This window comes from Hydractinia symbiolongicarpus, chromosome 9 (assembly GCF_029227915.1).
Source record: "Hydractinia symbiolongicarpus strain clone_291-10 chromosome 9, HSymV2.1, whole genome shotgun sequence".
Lineage (NCBI taxonomy): Eukaryota > Metazoa > Cnidaria > Hydrozoa > Anthoathecata > Hydractiniidae > Hydractinia > Hydractinia symbiolongicarpus.
The window spans coordinates 3,025,318-3,043,801 of record NC_079883.1 but is presented as its reverse complement, the minus strand read 5'-3'; the positions used below and the strand labels follow the sequence as shown (position 1 = coordinate 3,043,801).

The 18,484-nt window shown below is 31.2% G+C and overlaps 3 protein-coding genes across 4 annotated transcripts; all 3 read right to left on the bottom strand.

Moving 5' to 3' along the window:
- Positions 1 to 42: 42 nt before the first annotated feature.
- On the bottom strand, positions 43 to 2,151 carry LOC130657712 (probable cardiolipin synthase (CMP-forming)). The gene is made up of 7 exons (XM_057460723.1): positions 1,769 to 2,151; positions 1,197 to 1,340; positions 978 to 1,107; positions 779 to 864; positions 599 to 667; positions 339 to 430; positions 43 to 244 (listed from the first exon to the last, which is right to left on the bottom strand). Exons 1-7 carry the CDS (start codon positions 2,069 to 2,071, stop codon positions 166 to 168), a joined length of 903 nt encoding a protein of 300 aa, XP_057316706.1. The 5' UTR covers positions 2,072 to 2,151; the 3' UTR covers positions 43 to 165.
- Positions 2,152 to 3,416: 1,265 nt separating this feature from the next.
- Positions 3,417 to 7,890, bottom strand: LOC130657711 (cell division cycle protein 123 homolog). 2 transcript variants are annotated; one of them, XM_057460722.1, is made up of 3 exons: positions 6,969 to 7,025; positions 6,714 to 6,874; positions 3,417 to 4,196 (listed from the first exon to the last, which is right to left on the bottom strand). In XM_057460722.1, the coding sequence occupies exons 1-3, from the start codon at positions 6,977 to 6,979 to the stop codon at positions 3,478 to 3,480; spliced, it is 891 nt and encodes a 296-aa protein (XP_057316705.1). In that variant the 5' UTR covers positions 6,980 to 7,025; the 3' UTR covers positions 3,417 to 3,477. The 2 variants fall into 2 exon arrangements, with proteins under 2 accessions (XP_057316705.1, XP_057316704.1); XM_057460721.1 differs by having other exon boundaries at positions 6,714 to 7,890.
- Positions 7,891 to 8,142: 252 nt separating this feature from the next.
- Positions 8,143 to 17,226, bottom strand: LOC130657706 (pre-mRNA-processing factor 39-like). The gene is made up of 14 exons (XM_057460716.1): positions 17,129 to 17,226; positions 14,737 to 14,893; positions 13,919 to 14,115; positions 12,903 to 13,028; positions 12,265 to 12,380; positions 11,748 to 11,915; positions 11,296 to 11,438; positions 11,109 to 11,143; positions 10,342 to 10,620; positions 9,919 to 10,254; positions 9,670 to 9,729; positions 9,117 to 9,376; positions 8,841 to 8,949; positions 8,143 to 8,548 (listed from the first exon to the last, which is right to left on the bottom strand). Exons 2-14 carry the CDS (start codon positions 14,885 to 14,887, stop codon positions 8,474 to 8,476), a joined length of 2,055 nt encoding a protein of 684 aa, XP_057316699.1. The 5' UTR covers positions 14,888 to 14,893; positions 17,129 to 17,226; the 3' UTR covers positions 8,143 to 8,473.
- Positions 17,227 to 18,484: the final 1,258 nt, after the last annotated feature.

Here is an 18,484-nt window from a genome sequence, read left to right as displayed (position 1 = left end):
AGACTATAGCAATTTTTATAAGTAAGGCATTAATTTCTTTAAAGTTACACACCATCCAAGCATAAATCACTTAAATTACACATTTTCGTCTATTTAAACTAAAATAATACTATATATTTCTTATTTATTACTATCAAACATAAAAATACAGGTGAGAAATTATCTTTATTTAATAATATACGCAGATTTGTCTTTAACAACATAACTGAGTCCAGACAAGACAGTTGTTGATGCCACCAAATACCTAAAAAGAGATGGTTGGGTATTTCTATAGACAAAAAGTTAAAAGTAGAGGCAGCAGACTCTAATTAATAAAACAAAATAAAAAGCAAACCAACCAGTAAGCATGTAGCAATGAATGATCGGTAAAATGGAATACCGGTGCAGCAACTGATAAACCCACTAATCCTAACTGCAGGAACGTGTTGAACTGAAAAACATGAAATTTACCTGAGTTAGTAAAACTTTTATAAGTTAATCACTCTAAGTAAGAAATAAGATGACAGTATAAAATATGTTGCTGGTCTTGCAAAGCACATGTTTACTACATAAAGTGTTGTTAAAATAGGAACATAAAATACTGACAAATTTCTCCTACCTTGCTAATGCCTGTAGGTTCCATTTTGACCTTAGAATTTTCAAAATCGAAAAACTTTTTCAAAGTTTTCTAAAAACAAAACGACACTGAGTTTAAAATGTAGATTAACCTTGTTGCAACGTTGTTTTACATTTCCCCTTCTCCACATTTGTTATTATCCAATCTAATTTATTTACTTACTGGAGGGTCCAAATGTTTGTAATGAAAATGACTTGATGTTCCAACTAAGAGGAGATCTCTCGCAATGATTAATCCACACAGTGGCACTAAAAACAAAAACTTGATACATTAGGTTCCAACTGGGTTGCAGTGTTAAGGCTAACACAGCTTTGCTATACAAATATTTTATAACGTACATTGAAGTTTATATAAAACGTACTTGGGATGATATGGACAGCTGTAAGTGATAGTGTCAGTATACTAATCAATACTTTGTCTGCTAATGGGTCAATATAAGATCCAATATTTGAACTTTGGTTTTTAAAATTTCTTGCAATCCAACCATCAACCTTAAACAAAAAAATCAATAAAAATTAGCTACTTGCGCTATGAATTAAAAAAAAACCGGATGAACTTAACACAAACAGGAAAATGTTACCGCGTCTGTTAGTCCAGCTAAAAATACCAAACCGAACGCCCAATTAAATTGTTCACACAGAACAAGATATCCAATGTACGGAGATACCAATAATCTAAACATTGTCAGCGCATTGGGAATTGTTAAATATTTTGCATCATTGGCCTAAAATTAAACCAAGCTAAGTATAAACAACACACCTTTTTCATTTCATAAAATATTGATCATTAACTGAAAACTTAACATTGGTAGTGGAGAAGGTTTCGGGTTCAAACCATGGTTGAGTCATAGAGACTATAAAAGTGTGAATTGACAAGGGGATAAACAGTAATAAAATATACCAATAAATTGTGAATGCATATTCCTTAACAAGTTTAAAATCATAGAAAGTCCCAAGAATTGTTGCACAGAGTAAGTCTTCAGAATTAAAAAAGCTTCAAGACTCTATAACATAAATCCAACATCACTCTTTACTTCAGGATCTCATAAAATTGCCAGTCGTTTATGAAAGGGAATAATCATAATTTGTTTTATTTTTATACATAAATTAAACTAAATTGAAATAATAATTTCTTATAACTTTCACTTCGTACCTTTTTTATAGGACTGCTATTAGAACTTTTTTGGTTAACATCATTACATGCTGCAGACGTAAAAAATGATCGCTTTGTATAATATTTTAACGAAAAATAATGTCTTTTGTTGCTCCATCGTAATTTTCCATTTGTATTTACATTGCAAAATTTTATTTTCTCTAAATACGTAACCGGAAATGTAAAACCATTAACCACTGATCTCTTATGTTGTTTACTTTTATATAAAGTTTCTTTGAAAATACTTCGACAACTGCAACCAACACAATTTAATTTTGATATTCTTCGATATACCAAAAACATGATTTTTAGTCTCCTGAAAACTTACTGCAAGAAGTATCATGTAATTTTTCTATAACAAAAAAATCAATTTCCATTAATATAAGGTTAATAACAAGATAAAAAATAACCCTTATTGATGGTAAAGATATTTCTCATATGCAGAGACCAGAGATCTTAATGTAAGACAAAAACTGACAGGCACTCAGGCGTCTTTAAAGGATTTATCAAACCTGATTTGTCAATTTTGATAAATTATAGATCGTGTATTCCAGAAAAATTGAATGTTTTTAGGATGTTCAGACTTGTCGAAATCGATCTATACAAAAATAGGAACGGTTCAACTTTTTCGATTAATCTGAAGGTTTTAAACCAATCAACACGCTTGTGTTTGTAAACGAATAAACACGCTTGTTTTTTGTAAATCGAATGTGTGTGCAGTAGAATTTAAATTAGTTGAGCAAAAAATAAACAAACTTTTGTACGACATTTTGAAACATCTCATTAAAAAAGAGGAGAATTTAATGAATCCTTTATAAGCGAATGGATGCAGGAAGAAGCTCTTTGGAATATCAAAGCCCCAGAATATACCAACAGAATGAAAAATTAAAACATGTGGAAGTCAATATTACAAGTTTGACTTGTTTTATTTTATTTTGCTCCTAAATTTAATAGCAAGTTTGTGTCAAATGGCCTCATTTTTAATCGTCTGGGTTTTCAAGGAATATTGTGTGTCTAAGTATGTAGTCAAAGTTAGCAGAATCCATCAGAAGACAATTAAAGTAGTCTTCTTCCTTCCCTAACCAAAATTCATTGCATACTCTTAATGTACTCCTTTTGACAGCCAATTTTTCATTCACTACAACGTTTTGTTGTTTTGATTTTGTAGCAGTTCCCAATATAACTGCAACAGCAGCGAGTTCGCAACCGTCTTCAGTATCTGATGAAAAATCTGTATTTGTGTGTCACCTATTAAGACTTAATTTAATTTGTCGAATTCAACAAATAAAATCTGTATCACCACTTTAAGTAAAGACTTTTTAGCTGCACTGACACACAAATAAGTTAGGTTTTATTCAGTCAATAAAAACAGCACCAAACAGTATCTTAAAGAAAATGATGTTTTTTTTAGACTGCACTTATAAGTTTTTTTTCACTCAAAGCAAAGTTTTTTTCTCCCTTTTGGTTTCCATAAAGTACCTCGGAAATGATCGGAATTGCACTTGCATGTTTTGTACAGAAGTGAAATTTTACCTCATGTAACCAGACCAAAATAAAATTGAGTAGCACCCACTGCATCTTAAATTCACTTCAGATGAAATCTCATGTAAACATGACACATAAAAGTACATAAGAACAAACATAGGACTAAAGACTAAAGAACACGTTTTTAAACCAGAAATTTTTTATTTACATTAAACAATATTGTACTATTTTTCAAATTCTTTGTCATCAGGTTTTGCAATCAAATCCTTAACTCGAAAAAAATCAATCATTTTATTGATGTCTTCACCACTAGATAAATCAACAACATCCTTAGGCATGCCATACGTAATGTAAGGGCTTGGTTGAATTCCATTACTGCTTGTAACGATTCTAAAAAAGCTATCATTCTTTTGGTCAACACTGGATATTTCAGTTTTGTGTAGTTCTTTCCAAGAAAACAAAAGTGAGTCTGTTTTTAGTCCAAATGGATTAAAATCAATCAAGAAATAATCATTGTTTTTACCTTTGTAAACATCAAACGTGTAATCCAAATCAGCAAACTTGCACTTAAGCTTCGAATTATAAAAATCAATAATTTCTTCGACATATACATTTTTGTTTTTTACTAAGTAATCAAAGAATTGTGAATAATGCCTTTGAGATATTCCAACTAACTTGTTTTGCCTTACGAAGCAACGAAACTCCATTCCTGGCATAACATCACACCATTCACGCAAAACTAATTCAAACTGGTCTTTAGGATGTGGTTCCGTTGAATCTTCACAATAATCGTAAGCACTTGTTAAGTCATGAGTAACGAAATCAGAGCTTTTTAGTAACAGACAAATATCATTGAATGATGAACATTTAAGAGTACCATTATGAGTAATCCATGCTGCATCTTTCGGTGAACTCCAGTTGAGTTTTGGAAACACCGCTCCACCTGCAAGAAAACAGATGTAAATGAAAATTAGGCAAAGCGAAAGAACGATTTGTCAACAAAATTTGTTGGTGCAAAATATTTTATAGTAAGCAAGATTAATTTAAAAACAAAGTTTAATATATGATAAATAAGTTTCAAATATAAATCTATTTATTTCTGTGTTACAAATACTTTGATAATAAAACCACTTGTAGAAAGCCGAGAAATGCAGTGTTACACAGAATTTTTAAAGACATTATAAATAATCTCTATAACAATAGCCATTTCTGTCTCTTTGCAAAATGGTTGCGCTTAAGCCAAGGGTAATTTCAACTTTATGCCAACAGGCAAAATTTACATAATGGGAAATATGCCGGTGCATTTCTTTATAACCTAATAAATCAGAGCTTGAAATAAAAAAATAAATAAAAACTACCAATTTAATTACATCTTGCATATCCACATAGTGATCTATCTGGGTCAAAATTTCTGGCAGTAAATTTTTATAGCCTAATAAACGAGTGCTTAAAATAACATTTTTCAACCTGATGATTGTAAGATTGCTACTTTTAAAACGTATGATTGCAAGAATCATGCCCAGCAGTCTGACAATCATATGTTTCTAACAAATGCGTGGATTATGCACCCGGGGAAACATAAACCAATAAAAGACTTTTCAAAGAAAACCTGTACACCCTAGCTAACCAAACAGTTTCTGACACAGATAGATCACTACGTGGATATGCAGGATGTAATTAAATCGGTTGTTTATATATTTTTAAATCAATGAGTTCAGTATCAAAATCTTAAATCAATCAGCATCTTTAAAAACAATAAAATTCTAATAAGAAATAAACAAACATTGAAGAAGTTAACTTTATTAAACCTGAAGTAAATAAGATAAAATAATGTATCAAGGGGTTTAGACACAACTTAAAATGCTATCACATTGCTATGTCATAATAAAAATTTCATTTCTTTTTAGATGAAAGTTAGCAATCACTAAAAACTGTCACTAAAAATCCTGGCATTTGCCAGAAATTGATTGCCAATTAGTTAAAATTCTCGTCTGTTTGTGAGCCAAAGATGGCAGATGGGAGTAGGGAAGGGTGAACTCTTGTGGATTTTCCAAAGACTTACAATTTATGCTAAAAAAAGTTAATTGCCAATGTGCAGCAGATACATACATCAGTGGTTTTAAAGTCAAACGTTGAAAAATGTTGAAGAGCTTAAAATTAGTCTAGACAAACTGTGAAAATTTTTTAAAAACTACTTTTATCTTCAAGGTTATTATACCTTTATATAGACAATAGAGCAGCGTTTTCAATCATGGACCAAAAACACTTTAGTCACTTCAATAATGCGCACCTGGAATGTCTGTAATGTTTGTATAAAGTAATTATTTACTATACTAAAAATCAAAGAAAAAAATGACTAAAGTTCGGAATTTTAATGAAAAACATGCGCGTTTAAAAATGAATTATTTTTAGAAATTGAATATGTTACATTGCATAATAACACCTGTTGTTCTTTTCGAATGTTACTGGCTTTTTATGTTTCGAGATGAATTCATTAGGTTGTATATCGCAGAAGTTGCCGGTGGCATGCTTCGAAAATGCTTGTCATAGGCACAGCTTAACATGAAGCAAAACTGTACAGAAGACTCAATTGTTAGTCTTCGCAGAACATCTTTTCTCACAAAACCGAGGGCAGGGCTGACTTATTGCCTGCTGTGTCGTGTGGGACACAGAACTTCTGGATTTTTTTTTAATACGATATACATTTTTTTCGATTATTATTACTAAACATATTTGATTTCTCTTTCCCCTTTTAAAAAGATTTTTTGAACTTTGTTTAACATGTTTTTTCTTTGGTATTACATTACAAGAAAATTCGTCCGAAAGCTGTATTAAGATACAGGACACCTAACCTCTCCCATGTTCTGGTTATATTTAACTTGCAGGGGTGCGCACTCTTCTCGCAGTATTCTCTGTGACGATGAAGGCCGGACTGACTTGTGGCATGGTTCCAAATGTGCTTCCGTCTTTCGTTCGAGTCTCAGTGTAATGCACCAGCCGAGCATAAGAGTGTCAGCATGAAGGAAAGGGGCCGACTTTAATGTTCTCTATACCTTACGTTCTTCATAAAACACCGACCGTTTTTGATCGTGGCATTCATTTAAATTTCACAACAAAATAACGCCAGCAATTTTTTTGCCGAAGCAACTGCGGTAACTTCGTGTTTTACGTTGCTTTTATGAGCGCGAGGGAAGCAAAGTTGACTAATTATCGTTCATTGTGTATTGACGAAGTACACCAACGTGAAGGTAGGTCAATGGGACTTGTATTTCATCAGGGAGGAAGAATAATTTAAAACAATAAAGTGGAATAAATATCAAATTTCGTGATTAAAACCGAAAAATTCAATTTGACCGGCCATTTTGAGTCTCCGACGGTCAGTGGTCAAATATTTATTTTAAGCGCTGAATAATAAAGATACTTATGCTGCTATTACATGTAAACAAAAATAGTTTCTTACCTAATTCTTTAATAGCATTATCAACTTCAAGTTTTAGTTGAGGAAAGCTTGGAATCACATCAGTGTCTCTGTCATCACTGTTCCAGTCATCTTCATCAGAATACTCTTCTAAGGTATTTGAGTATCTTGTCTCTTCAACAACTGGCAAAATAATCCCATCACTGTTTAAATAATCAATAAAGTCCGAAGTCAGTTTAATAATTTTACTTTTAAATGTACAATTTTTAAAATTATGGTACCAACTGGAAAACATACAGTTTGAGCATTGCTGACGCTTCATAATGTGCTTATTGTTTACAAACTAAAACAAAAGTGATAGAGCTAAAACATAGAACAAAGATAATCAAAAAATTAAAACTAAATATGAAAAACAGCCTTCACCATAACAAGCATGTTTGTTTTGGCTACCAAAAAAATAGCTCCAACTACAGTTGTTCTTACCTGACAACCTACAAGTATCTGTGAAAATATTCTTTGTGTTTTTAGGCCTGGTTGTCGGAAAAATTAGTGACATGTGCTACATAGGATCCTTTAAAAACCTAGTACAGCACAAACTTTCTATCCAACCTTATGCAATACTACAATCACATCCTACATACAATTTTGGAAATAGTTTACATTTTCTCTATAACACCACCAGAAAGGCACTTCTTTTATTTAAAAAAAATTATTTTAGTCTGTTTGCCTTTTTTATTGGTGATATCGACATGTATTTCACAACATAATATCTGGGACCTAATAATAACTGCTGATGAAAATGTTACAATTAAATGTTAATGATACAAACTCCTTCTAATCTTTTTTTGTGTTTTCCACTTTTAAGAAACAGGTGGCAAGTTATTATTTCACAGATTCCCCAGGATAATTAATGCTTTTTTATGCCACTTGCATGCATTTATAAAAGTTACAACAGATTTAAATAACAAAATGATTTCACAACACAGAACTTGCTTAAGTTTATAAAAACACATTGCACATGATAGAATGTTTAAGCATGCATGCTACTAAGCTCTTAATCAAGTACTGCACATCATTCAAAGTTAAGCCAGCTCAGTCTGCAAATTTATAATAGATGGAATCAGGGTGTTAGCTAGAAATTCAAAATTGGGAATTAACCTACAAGTCTCTAAAGGACGATCCATGGTGATCGTAGCAATTTTGGTTTTTGATGTATACATCATTATTGCATGCTTCAACAAATTATAATGCATTATGCAAGGAATGATAATTTGGTTTAATTTCTTAAGTAGGTTTTAAGAAACAAATACATCAGCTAACTAACAGGGAAAGATTAGGTCACCAGAAAAAAATCATTGTTAGATTGTGAAAGTAAACTAGTTTTAAATTGAGAATTGTCCATTTAGCAGATAAAATATGGGCTAGCTAAAACCCTGTGGATATGGGTATTATAATAGAAAATAAAGCAGAAGACAACAAATGAAATATAATACAGATAATATAGATAGTAAATATAATTTTATCTTTGACAAGAAAAAATATTTGCTCATCCATCACACAAAACTGTAAAAGGCAAGTGGCCTATATATGTACAGATCATATGCAAGGAAAAAATTACAAAACATAAAAGCTATATATATAAATGATGGAAAAGGTATGTTCACATTGTGTTTTTGAAAGAATTCTGTAGTCTTTTGTATCTTGCATATTTGCATCAACACAACATTATGAAGTTCAAAAAACATATTGATGTATCCAAATACTGCAGCAGTGACGTGTTGTAGATGTAATGAAATGTGTCATCAATTTCTTTGTTGTTGATTAAAGTTTGCATATTGCGCAGCATAATTACGCCAATCAACGTAAGAATTTTCAGTCTAAAAATGTAGATTTTAAAAGAGTTTATTAATAATACAATGTAAAATGGGCTTTTCAGGAGAGGCATTCAATAACATCCGCACACAACCACACACACAAAATTTATTAAGGCATATTATTAAAAGCATGATACAAGTGTCAAATTGGTTAACCAATGTAGTGCACCTAAAAGCACACCATAGACAGTTGACGACGTGTGCTTTACGTTGCTGGCTTGCAAAAATCTTTATGAAAAAGCCTAGGTAAACTGTTTACTCCACATTAAAAACAAAGTTTGGGAAGACTATATACCTGTGCAGTAGAATTATACCATGAGCCAGATTCTACAGTATTTACATTTGGAGCAGTCTGATTTACTTCTGCTTCAGTCTTTGGCAATTTTATCGCTGAATCTGTTGAACTAAAAATACATGAAAAAATGTGTTTACATGGGCACAGCAAACAAATACTAATAACAATCTAGGATTGTATATATAAAAAAAAACTAATAAACCAACAACAAAATCTATTTTTAAATCACATACTCAGACAATTTTAGAATCATTATTTTTTTAATGTTTACTATACCTGTTAGATAATGTTCTTTTTGTTGCTCGATGTCTTTTATGATCATGTTCATAGCTCTCTTTGACTTGTAAAATCTTTTCAATATCATCTCCGTATTCCTCGTAAAACTCAACTTTTCGTTGTGCAAATGAATCTCGAAAATCTTCACTCAGACTCATATCATTTTCAACAGCATTAAAAAGCTTAAATGAATGGTCATTATCCACTTCACCATAGTGTATTTCCAGTTCCAATAGTTGGAGATAAAGTCGTTTATGCTTCTGTAAGGACAAGTAAACAGGGCGTTATATTTTTTTATACTTACATAATATATGCAGCACTGCTATAACCTTTTTCAGAGGCAATCAAGCCATCCAATTAGCAGCACATGCTAAATTTTATAACTTGACCAATGCCGTAAATTCAAAACTATGCACAAAACAGTTAATGTGTATTTTTTTTACATAAAATGAAACTATCTACAAAGCTTAGAATATACTAAACAAACTATTTAAAATGCTAAAAAAAATAAAATATAACACCAGCCTGATGGACATTTAATAATAAAAATTACCTTTCCCAGCGTCAAGGCTTTCCAAAGTACATCTCGAGCTTTAGTTTTATTATCTACTGTCTAAAAAGAATTTGCACTTGAACTTGGTGTATTAATTAAAACTAGGAAAATAAAACTAACCAAAGAATGAATGCAATAAAAGCACCATAAAACAAATTGGTTAAAAGGACGTCAAATGCTGTGAGTAGTAATCATAACATTACAGTAACGACTGAAGGACACACGAAAGAAGCATGGTGTTAACATTACCTTTGCTAACACATGGGAGTATTTAATACTATAAAATATCTTGTCTTCAATCCTTTCGGATTTCTCAATTGCATTTTCATATATTCTAACAATGTCATTAGGTCTATTCATCCTTCTAGCAAGTCCTACTCTACGCATTGTTATCATAATCATGCCAGGAAAGTTTTTATCAATGCTGCTTAAAATGTCAGCAGCTTGTGTATAGTTTTTGTTGTGTTCTTCAAAAGTAGCCCAAGCTAGGTTTATTTTGTATTTCTTTATTTGGTGAATATTACATGCTCTTGAGAACACTTTCCTTGCAGCATTCTGGTCTCGTGGTTCAATGTAGTCAATATACTAAAAATAAACAAAATCAGTTAAACTAGGAATTTTGAGAACCTTTACTTGAAATCTATACCCAACTAACACTCTCTAAAAACGTACCTTTTCCCACAGTTCCTCATATAATGCACATGCCACCACACACCGTTCAAACAAAAAACATATTCTTTTATGGCCACCTTGTCTGATTTCATAATCTAAATAATCTTTCCAGTTACTTATTTGGGATTTTTCTAAAGGTTTCACATGAAAATAAGGGCGTTTGATTGCTTCTTCGTATTTCCAACGCTTCTTAATTTCACCTGCTGTTTCAACAAAAATGGATTCACGTTCTGCAATAACTCTTTCCTTGATTTTGTCAGTTTCCTTTTCGTTATCATTCTGAAGTAGTTAGTTATAAGATATATACAATAAAACAACATGTAACATATACACTAATAGTAAGTAGTCTGATGCTTAAATCATACATACACCCCTTTATTGATTATTATTTATATGTAAATGTGTTTAAAGTGTCTTTTTTTTTAATTGTAATTATTTTGAATAGATTGAAATGGAAAAAACAAAGCAAATTTATATATGAAGATGAAAGAAGAATGCTTGGTTTCTAATAACCCATAATTTGTTGCACAGTCAATATTAGAACTTCATTGGGAACACATGTTGTAAAACAAAAGCGAAACAAGCAACGGTTGCAAAACAATTATGGACTTTATTAAAAACTGAGCTTTAGATAAAAACAAGAGCACAATGATTGATCAAAATTTTCGTAATTTCACAAGACGGCATTAAAATGTGATACACTACTTTTCTTTGAAATAACAGCATAAAAACATGTTTCAAAGTTCATTTTAATTATCATAAAATACCTTCAATTGTTTTGTTTCTGAATCATCTGTTTTACCTAAATATAATACTCATAACCATAACTCAGTAAAGTATATTTTATTCATAGCAACTTTAATATTGACAAAAAGAACCACGCTGATGCTCTTGCTACACATACAGTGAAAAATATTAAAACTAAAACTGATATCAATATTATCAACTACAAACCTTGGTCTTCATTGGTTATAATGGATGGCTCCTCATTGGTTGTCAATCCAGGGGGAATTGCGTCTATTCGTTGCATAAGTTGGACATACTCCTCTGTTGGTAAAACATCCGATAGTGAGTGGCTTTCTAAATGCTGCTTAAACCTGCAAGAAATGTACTCAGCATAATTAAAAATAACTAGCTGAAAGATCCAGTGTCATACACACAACATACATACTATATAGAAATACAATATATTGCACACCCAGAGGATAGCTTACAGCCTCTTGTCAATTTGTCTGACTAAAACATCCAGCAGTACTTTCTTTCTTTGTAGAACAAGTTTCTGTGCAACTTCAAAATATAGTGACCACAAGTAAGTTCAAAAATTCTACTGTGCAAGCAGCTGGTCGATCAGGGGACGATTTGCTCATGCAAGGCCTGTATGACTAATAATATAATTATGAACTTACCTTTCCCAATTTTTTAAATACTGTTGTGTGGGTGTCGATATCAGTTTGTCATAAATTTCAGTGACTCGTTTGAGATTTCCTAACGACTTTTCCCATTCAATGTATGCGTTCCACAATTTGTTGGATTTAAATTCCATGCCTGCTGCATTAATAGCTTCATTAAACAATCTGGAAGCAATAAAAACAGATCACACAATACCCAAAACAATAAAAAAGATACAGTAAATTTAGAGCTGAACATGGCTGTTCTTTTTTCAGGCATTTTAGTTCTATTTTTTTTCTCTTATATCTATGCAGAGTTTTCTTAACTAAACAGAGTAACTTGTTTTGAATGCAGTTCAAAATTTTAAATCAACAAATTTTGATCATAACTAGGCCTTTGGTCTTTTAAAAAAGACTCTTCCTAGCTTCTTTAAAAACTAGATACACTTCACTGAAAGTTGTTTTTAGTTTTAAAATTCAAGTTGTTCCTAACTCTTAAATTGCCAAGGACATATTATGTAAAACAGGAGCTTACTTTCTTATAATATCTTGGCTGTTTTCTTTTCCTTGATTCTGTTGAATAGTAAAGTTCAGATAATGCACCCACAAGTCAATGCTAACATGAATAGCTTTCACACCCCTGCTGAATACCTAGCAAAAAAAACAATAAGTTAAATTTTGAGCGAAGGTACACAATAATGAAGCCACTTGCATGCCTACTCCTGACAAACGAATCAGTGTGCGAGATTATGCAGTCATGTTTTAGAATATATTTCGAGATGAGGCTAAGTGGTAACCCAAAATGTGTGATACACTTATATTATCTAGTTTTCAGTAGTAAGTTCTTCATAGCCCCACAACATTAACCCAACATTAAAAAGCACCAAAAACAATAAGTAAAATTGTTGAAGTGATAAGATTTTTCAAAAGAATAAACAAAAAACTTGTTACAGCCTTTCTAATTCACATCAGCACTCAAAAATTTCTTTATGTTCAAAACATAAAACACAAATTTGCCAAAGTAAAGTAGGCAAACGACAAACACAAAATAAATTCAATGAGAAGGGCTGTGTTATCATGTTAAATAGTTGTACAAATGGAATTAATTTACTATTAACAATAAATTTTAAAGATAAAAATATTACTTGCAGAAGAATAAACATAAAATGGTACCTCCCTAGCCTTGTCCAAATTTCCTTGTTTTTTTTCTAAATCAGAAAATTTCTTCCAGTATCCATAACAGTATGGATAGTATCGTAAGAAGCAGTTGTAGGCACTTCGAGCTGCCTCAAGATTGTCCTAGATATGTAAAGATGTCCTATTAGCTAACAAGAAAAATCAATCGCTCAACATTCAAAGGGGGTGGGCAGTCAATCATTTAATTTAGATACATTTTTAAAAATTTTCAGGTTTGATATTTTGGAATTTTGAAAAAATTGTTACACACATAAACAAAGAGAGCAGTTTTAGTTGCTACTTATTGACATCATTGATGAGATAATACTGATGCTGGTACAATATGTTGAAAATAGGAATAGTTGGTATTTTAAATCTTATTTAAATTTATTTTTACTTAACGTATATGAAAGTAATAATAACAATTGAAGTATACCGAAAACTTCAAAGAAAAACTATTGACTTTATTGTTTTGGTCATGCTACACTTATTTATCGTGGACTACACCTTAGACTAAAGGTTTTAAATAAGTTTAATTCACAATTCCGGTTGACAAGAACGACATTTCAAATGCTAATATTATGTAACTCTTTCACCTGCTTTTGTTCTAAGGTTCATTAAATATGCATAATTTAAACGAGGCAACAAAAAAATGCCTTATTCCTGCTACCAAGTTAAAATAATCATGAAAAACAAGAATTATATAGAAAAACAAAACAAAAAAGAACAAACAGTGCCTATCACTATCACTATCACAAATAAATATAAGGGAAATAAACAATTATATAATGGAAATTTTAAATTTTAATTTTTTCTTCGTAAAGTAAGTCACAAAAAGGTCATTTCAGTTCACTAAATAAATGCTAAACCCTGTAAAGTATAATTAGTGTGGCAGTCCACCCCACATGGGTAAGGGTTGTAACTTGGGCATTTCTCGCCATTTTCTGTCAGGTAGGATGTAGTAAATTGCAAAAAACAGGATGTGGTATAATACATCTTTAAATAATCTTTACCTCTGTGTCCGTGAATGTTTGCAACAGACATGTCCAATTGGTAAAGTCTGTGTAGTCCACTTTCACAGCCTCCCAATATGTTTTTTTTTTGTCGGTGAGTTCTTTGCTAAATGAATTAAAATCTGGCAACTCATCATAACAGGCATCTTCAACTGGTACCTCACAATCTTCTTCCGTGCCATAGATCATCAAATCTCCTAGAGAGAAAATTATCAACAATTAAAAACTAAAAGTTCAGATCAAGTGACACGCTCAAAAAAACATTGAATGCCACATTTCACAAGAAAAAAATCAGGTAAAAGTGTATACATTTTGCACACGTTTATTGTGACCTATCCTTGTTACAGGTTTACAAGACTATTCACTCATCTTTTACCACAATGCATGTTGTTTACATTATAATTTTTCTTAATACAAACATATTACAAGTTTTCCTCATCTACTGTCTCAGTAATAGAAAAATGATATCAGTTTAGACAGTTACAAAATACTTTGCTTACACAATGTTTCTACATTGTGATGTTTCACTTTTTTTCAACACTCTTTAAAGGCGGATGCTAGTAAACTCTAACAAAATTTTCCTTTTAAAGAAAAAATAAATAGAATGTTTTCTTTTTTTTAAAATATGTACTGTCCAAAACAAAACCAAATTATATCAATTTATAAGATCAGAATCTCAAAATCTCTATAAACTCAATCCTTCAGTAAGAATGGCAATTTTAAGATTTATGCTTTGTTTGTGTCCCTTTACATCTGTATATATATATATTGTACAGGAAATTTGTTAGATGTGAAAATAAACAAAACAAGTCTTTTACCATGAGACGAATCTTCATTTCCACTTGTAATTACTTCTAAATTATTGTTATCCATACTGCTTTGTCCGTTCTCCTCATTGTCTTTCTTTTTCTTTTTAAAGGCTTTTTCTGGAGATAAAGCTTTTTGGGCAGGGGCTCGCTTTCTAACCATAACTTGCTAAAAAGAAAAGAAGACAAAAATTTATAAATATATTAACTAAACAGTTTGCAAATTTGAATGTTTGGAAATCAGTGTCACAATCACATAATGGCTTATTGGCACATTAAAAAAAAATCCATGAGATATATGAGTTTCTTTTAGGTTTTTCCGGCGTAATTTTACCTCAGCAATACAAAAAATATTTTACGGCTCATTAAAGGCCTTGATTACACAATAGATTTGGGGTTAACCCAGAAATATCAAATTGAGACCTTCATAATTGAGAAAAGGTAACTTTGTCTGCGGCGATAGAAATTTTTTTTCAAGACCGCATTTTAAAAGTTTACAAACGAAAAGCGGCGATAGAAATGTTTTTTAAATGGGATTTTAAAAGTTTAAAAACGAATAGCGGCGATAGAAATGCTCTTTTAGATCGCATTTTAAAAGTTGATAATTGAAAAGCGACGATAGAAATGCTTTTTTAGATTGTATTTTAAAAGTTTCCAAACAAAAAGCGGCAATAGAAAAGTTTTTTAGATCGCATTTTAAAAGTTACAAATGAAAAGCGGCGATAGAAATGTTTTTTTAAATGGGATTTTAAAAGTTTAAAAACGAATAGCGGCGATAGAAATGCTCTTTTAGATCGCATTTTAAAAGTTGATAAATGAAAAGCAGCGATAGAAATGCTTTTTTAGATTGCATTTTAATTCACGAACAATTAAAATCTATTATATAGCTAGCTTTATGACAACGAATTAAAACAAACAGTGTTAATTTGTTTTTTTGCCGCCGGTTTTTGATTTAATTGATAAACTAATTTGGTCTTTGTTGTTTTACAATAGAAGTTATCTATCGTGGACGCCACGGATTAATGTTTAATTTTTGTTCGTTTAGTCCACAAAACATGATTGTGAAGTCCACGATTGTTAAAAAATACGCAATGTGGGCTATTGTGGTTCGTGCGTAACGTGAAAAAAACACGAACCACAATGTTTAACAAACCTTTTCACAGTACTGTAGCGTATTTAACGTTTTTTGTGCATATTAGCATCAAAAATTTTAAATGTGCCCAGGCAGTTGGTCATTGGTGCTGTTGTCGCAGTCTCAATAAACTGCAACATCCCAAATTGTTTTCCTTAGCACTAAGCCATTAAATTTACAGCAAATGCGTGCACAGGCCATCTTAAATAGAAACAGCATAAAAATTCATGGCAGAATATATTAGTTTAATGTCCTTCACAGTTATAATATCTAGTAACCAGCCTGGAATAATTGAATTTTATTATGCTCAAAGAATTATTACACAAGTGTTGCACATGTAATGATGTATTACACAAGCATTATATCATACACATGTAAGGATTAATAATAAGATTTTAAAGGATCAACTGATCATTGTTCTATCATGAAACAAATTTTTTAGTTTTTACAGAAGTTTTGAGGAAGGTTTTTATAAATTGTTTTGCATGTGAAATATAACCAAAAAAACATTTCAAATTTTTAAATAAAACTTTTTTAGTCATTTTGTTTCTATATTTAAAGGCATTCCTGAATTAATTAGATAAATTGACCAAGGGAACCATGGCATGCCCACTAGGGGACTTTCGTTTAAATTCGCGTCCATGATGAAAAAGTATACACCAAGCAAAAAACTACAAATATGCTTTTTTAACTTGATAAACCCTGAAACAAACAAATTAACTTTAATAAATGACTTTTTTGAAAAGAAAAAAATTAAATTATAATGGTTAAAAAAAAATCGTGGACCTCGCGAAAATAATCGTGGGACACACGATCCTTCGTGGTGATAATAATATCAGCGTGGTGGCCACCATAGAATGTTTGTTATACTTAAAGACCACGATTTTATCGTTGTTCGCGTGACCACGCCCTAACCCCAACATACCTTTTTACAGTACTGTAGGAAAAAAAACAGAGAATCAGAGAAATATTTTCTCATATTTAAATTACTAGCAAAGTACTAGCCTGGCCAGGCTAGTAATCTAGCTTCCAGACCACAGGCATATCCTAAGTTGTAAAAAATAGACATAGGTAGCCACTACTTTCAGTGCTTTGAATCGTCTTTTCTATTTTTTTTTCTTTCTTTATTTTAAACTTTACTTTACACAAGAATTAGTACATCTTAATTGCACATGTGAATTCCACGGAAATATTCCAGACGAGACTGTTAATTAATCACAAAACCATAATGTTACTATAATTGATCCTAACATTCAAACAGTGAGTACTTACCAAATAAGAATGATGGCATTTAATTTGAAACTGGACTCAATTTACTCAAATTATGACACTTGTTTACACTGCCAAAATAAAAATAGTATTTGTAACACAATAACCTGTCAATACACATGCATACAGTTGTTTTTTATTTATCTTAAAGCCACACTTTAAAATAAGAAAATATATTTTTCATTAGAGGCTAGGTTGTGTTTTACTAAACATTGCAAATATGTGAAATTGAAATATAAATACATTTGTTAAGACTGAAAAATTTCATGTAGAGAACAAATAAGCACATCCATGCATATAGGAAGAAAATATAAACCACAGACCACCATCTTAGAATTTCAGGAACCAAACATATCGAAAAAATTTGTTAAGTACCTGAAAGAAATTTATGCAGAAATTTTTGTAGCTTGTTCTTAAAAAGAGAAGATAGTTAAAATAATAAATTTCAGTGTCATTTGTATTTTGTATTCCTTAAAAACCCATCAGTTATTCAGGTACTTAACAAATTTCTCTGTTATGTTTGGGTGCTGAAATTCTTAACTATAATAACTATTTCGTTAGATTTTTAGCACTACTTCGCTATGTTCTTAGAGATTTTCAAATTTAAGATATAAGAACAGATTGTCCCTTATCAGAAAAGAGCCTAGGAATCAAGTTCAGGAGCCAATAAAAATTCTCAAAGAATTACCATAGCAATTTAAACAAACAAAAAATTTTTTTGAGAAAGTGACCTTGGCAAAGTGCTCACATGTCTGCAATCCTTGGCAGTCAGGGAAAACCGCTAAGCATGAGATTCTGGAAGCAAAGTATTATCAAAATGGTGCCTTGTATATGATGTAAAATCCATCAATTTTAAAGTAAAAGTTACTGTTACTTTTTAATGTATACAGATAACATTTCCTTAAATATTCTTAAGATTTACCGGAAATAATTTTCAGAAATATATACTTTGTTTTCTTTCAAATCAAATAAACCAGGAAATGAAATTCTTGGTGAGAAAGTGGTATGGCAAATGTCTCATTTGGTATATATGGATAAAGTTGTTCTACATGGAGTATTAAACTCATTGTCAGACAACGTAAAGCAGGTTTGGACAGGAATGGCGTGCGATCACATGCGCACGCCTCCGCACATGCCATTATGGTGTGTGTATGATCGCACACCTTGAAAGTATTTTGGCCTGTTCTTAAAAGGTGGGGACAATTTAACCAGTGAACACCAAACACTGGAGACTGCAAAAGCCTTGAAATATGTAAAACAAAATAAGCAGATTTCTGTAGCTACATTTCCCTATTATAACTTCAAAAATTAATAATCGAAACATGCAAAATAACAAGATAATTTAAATATAATCTGTCT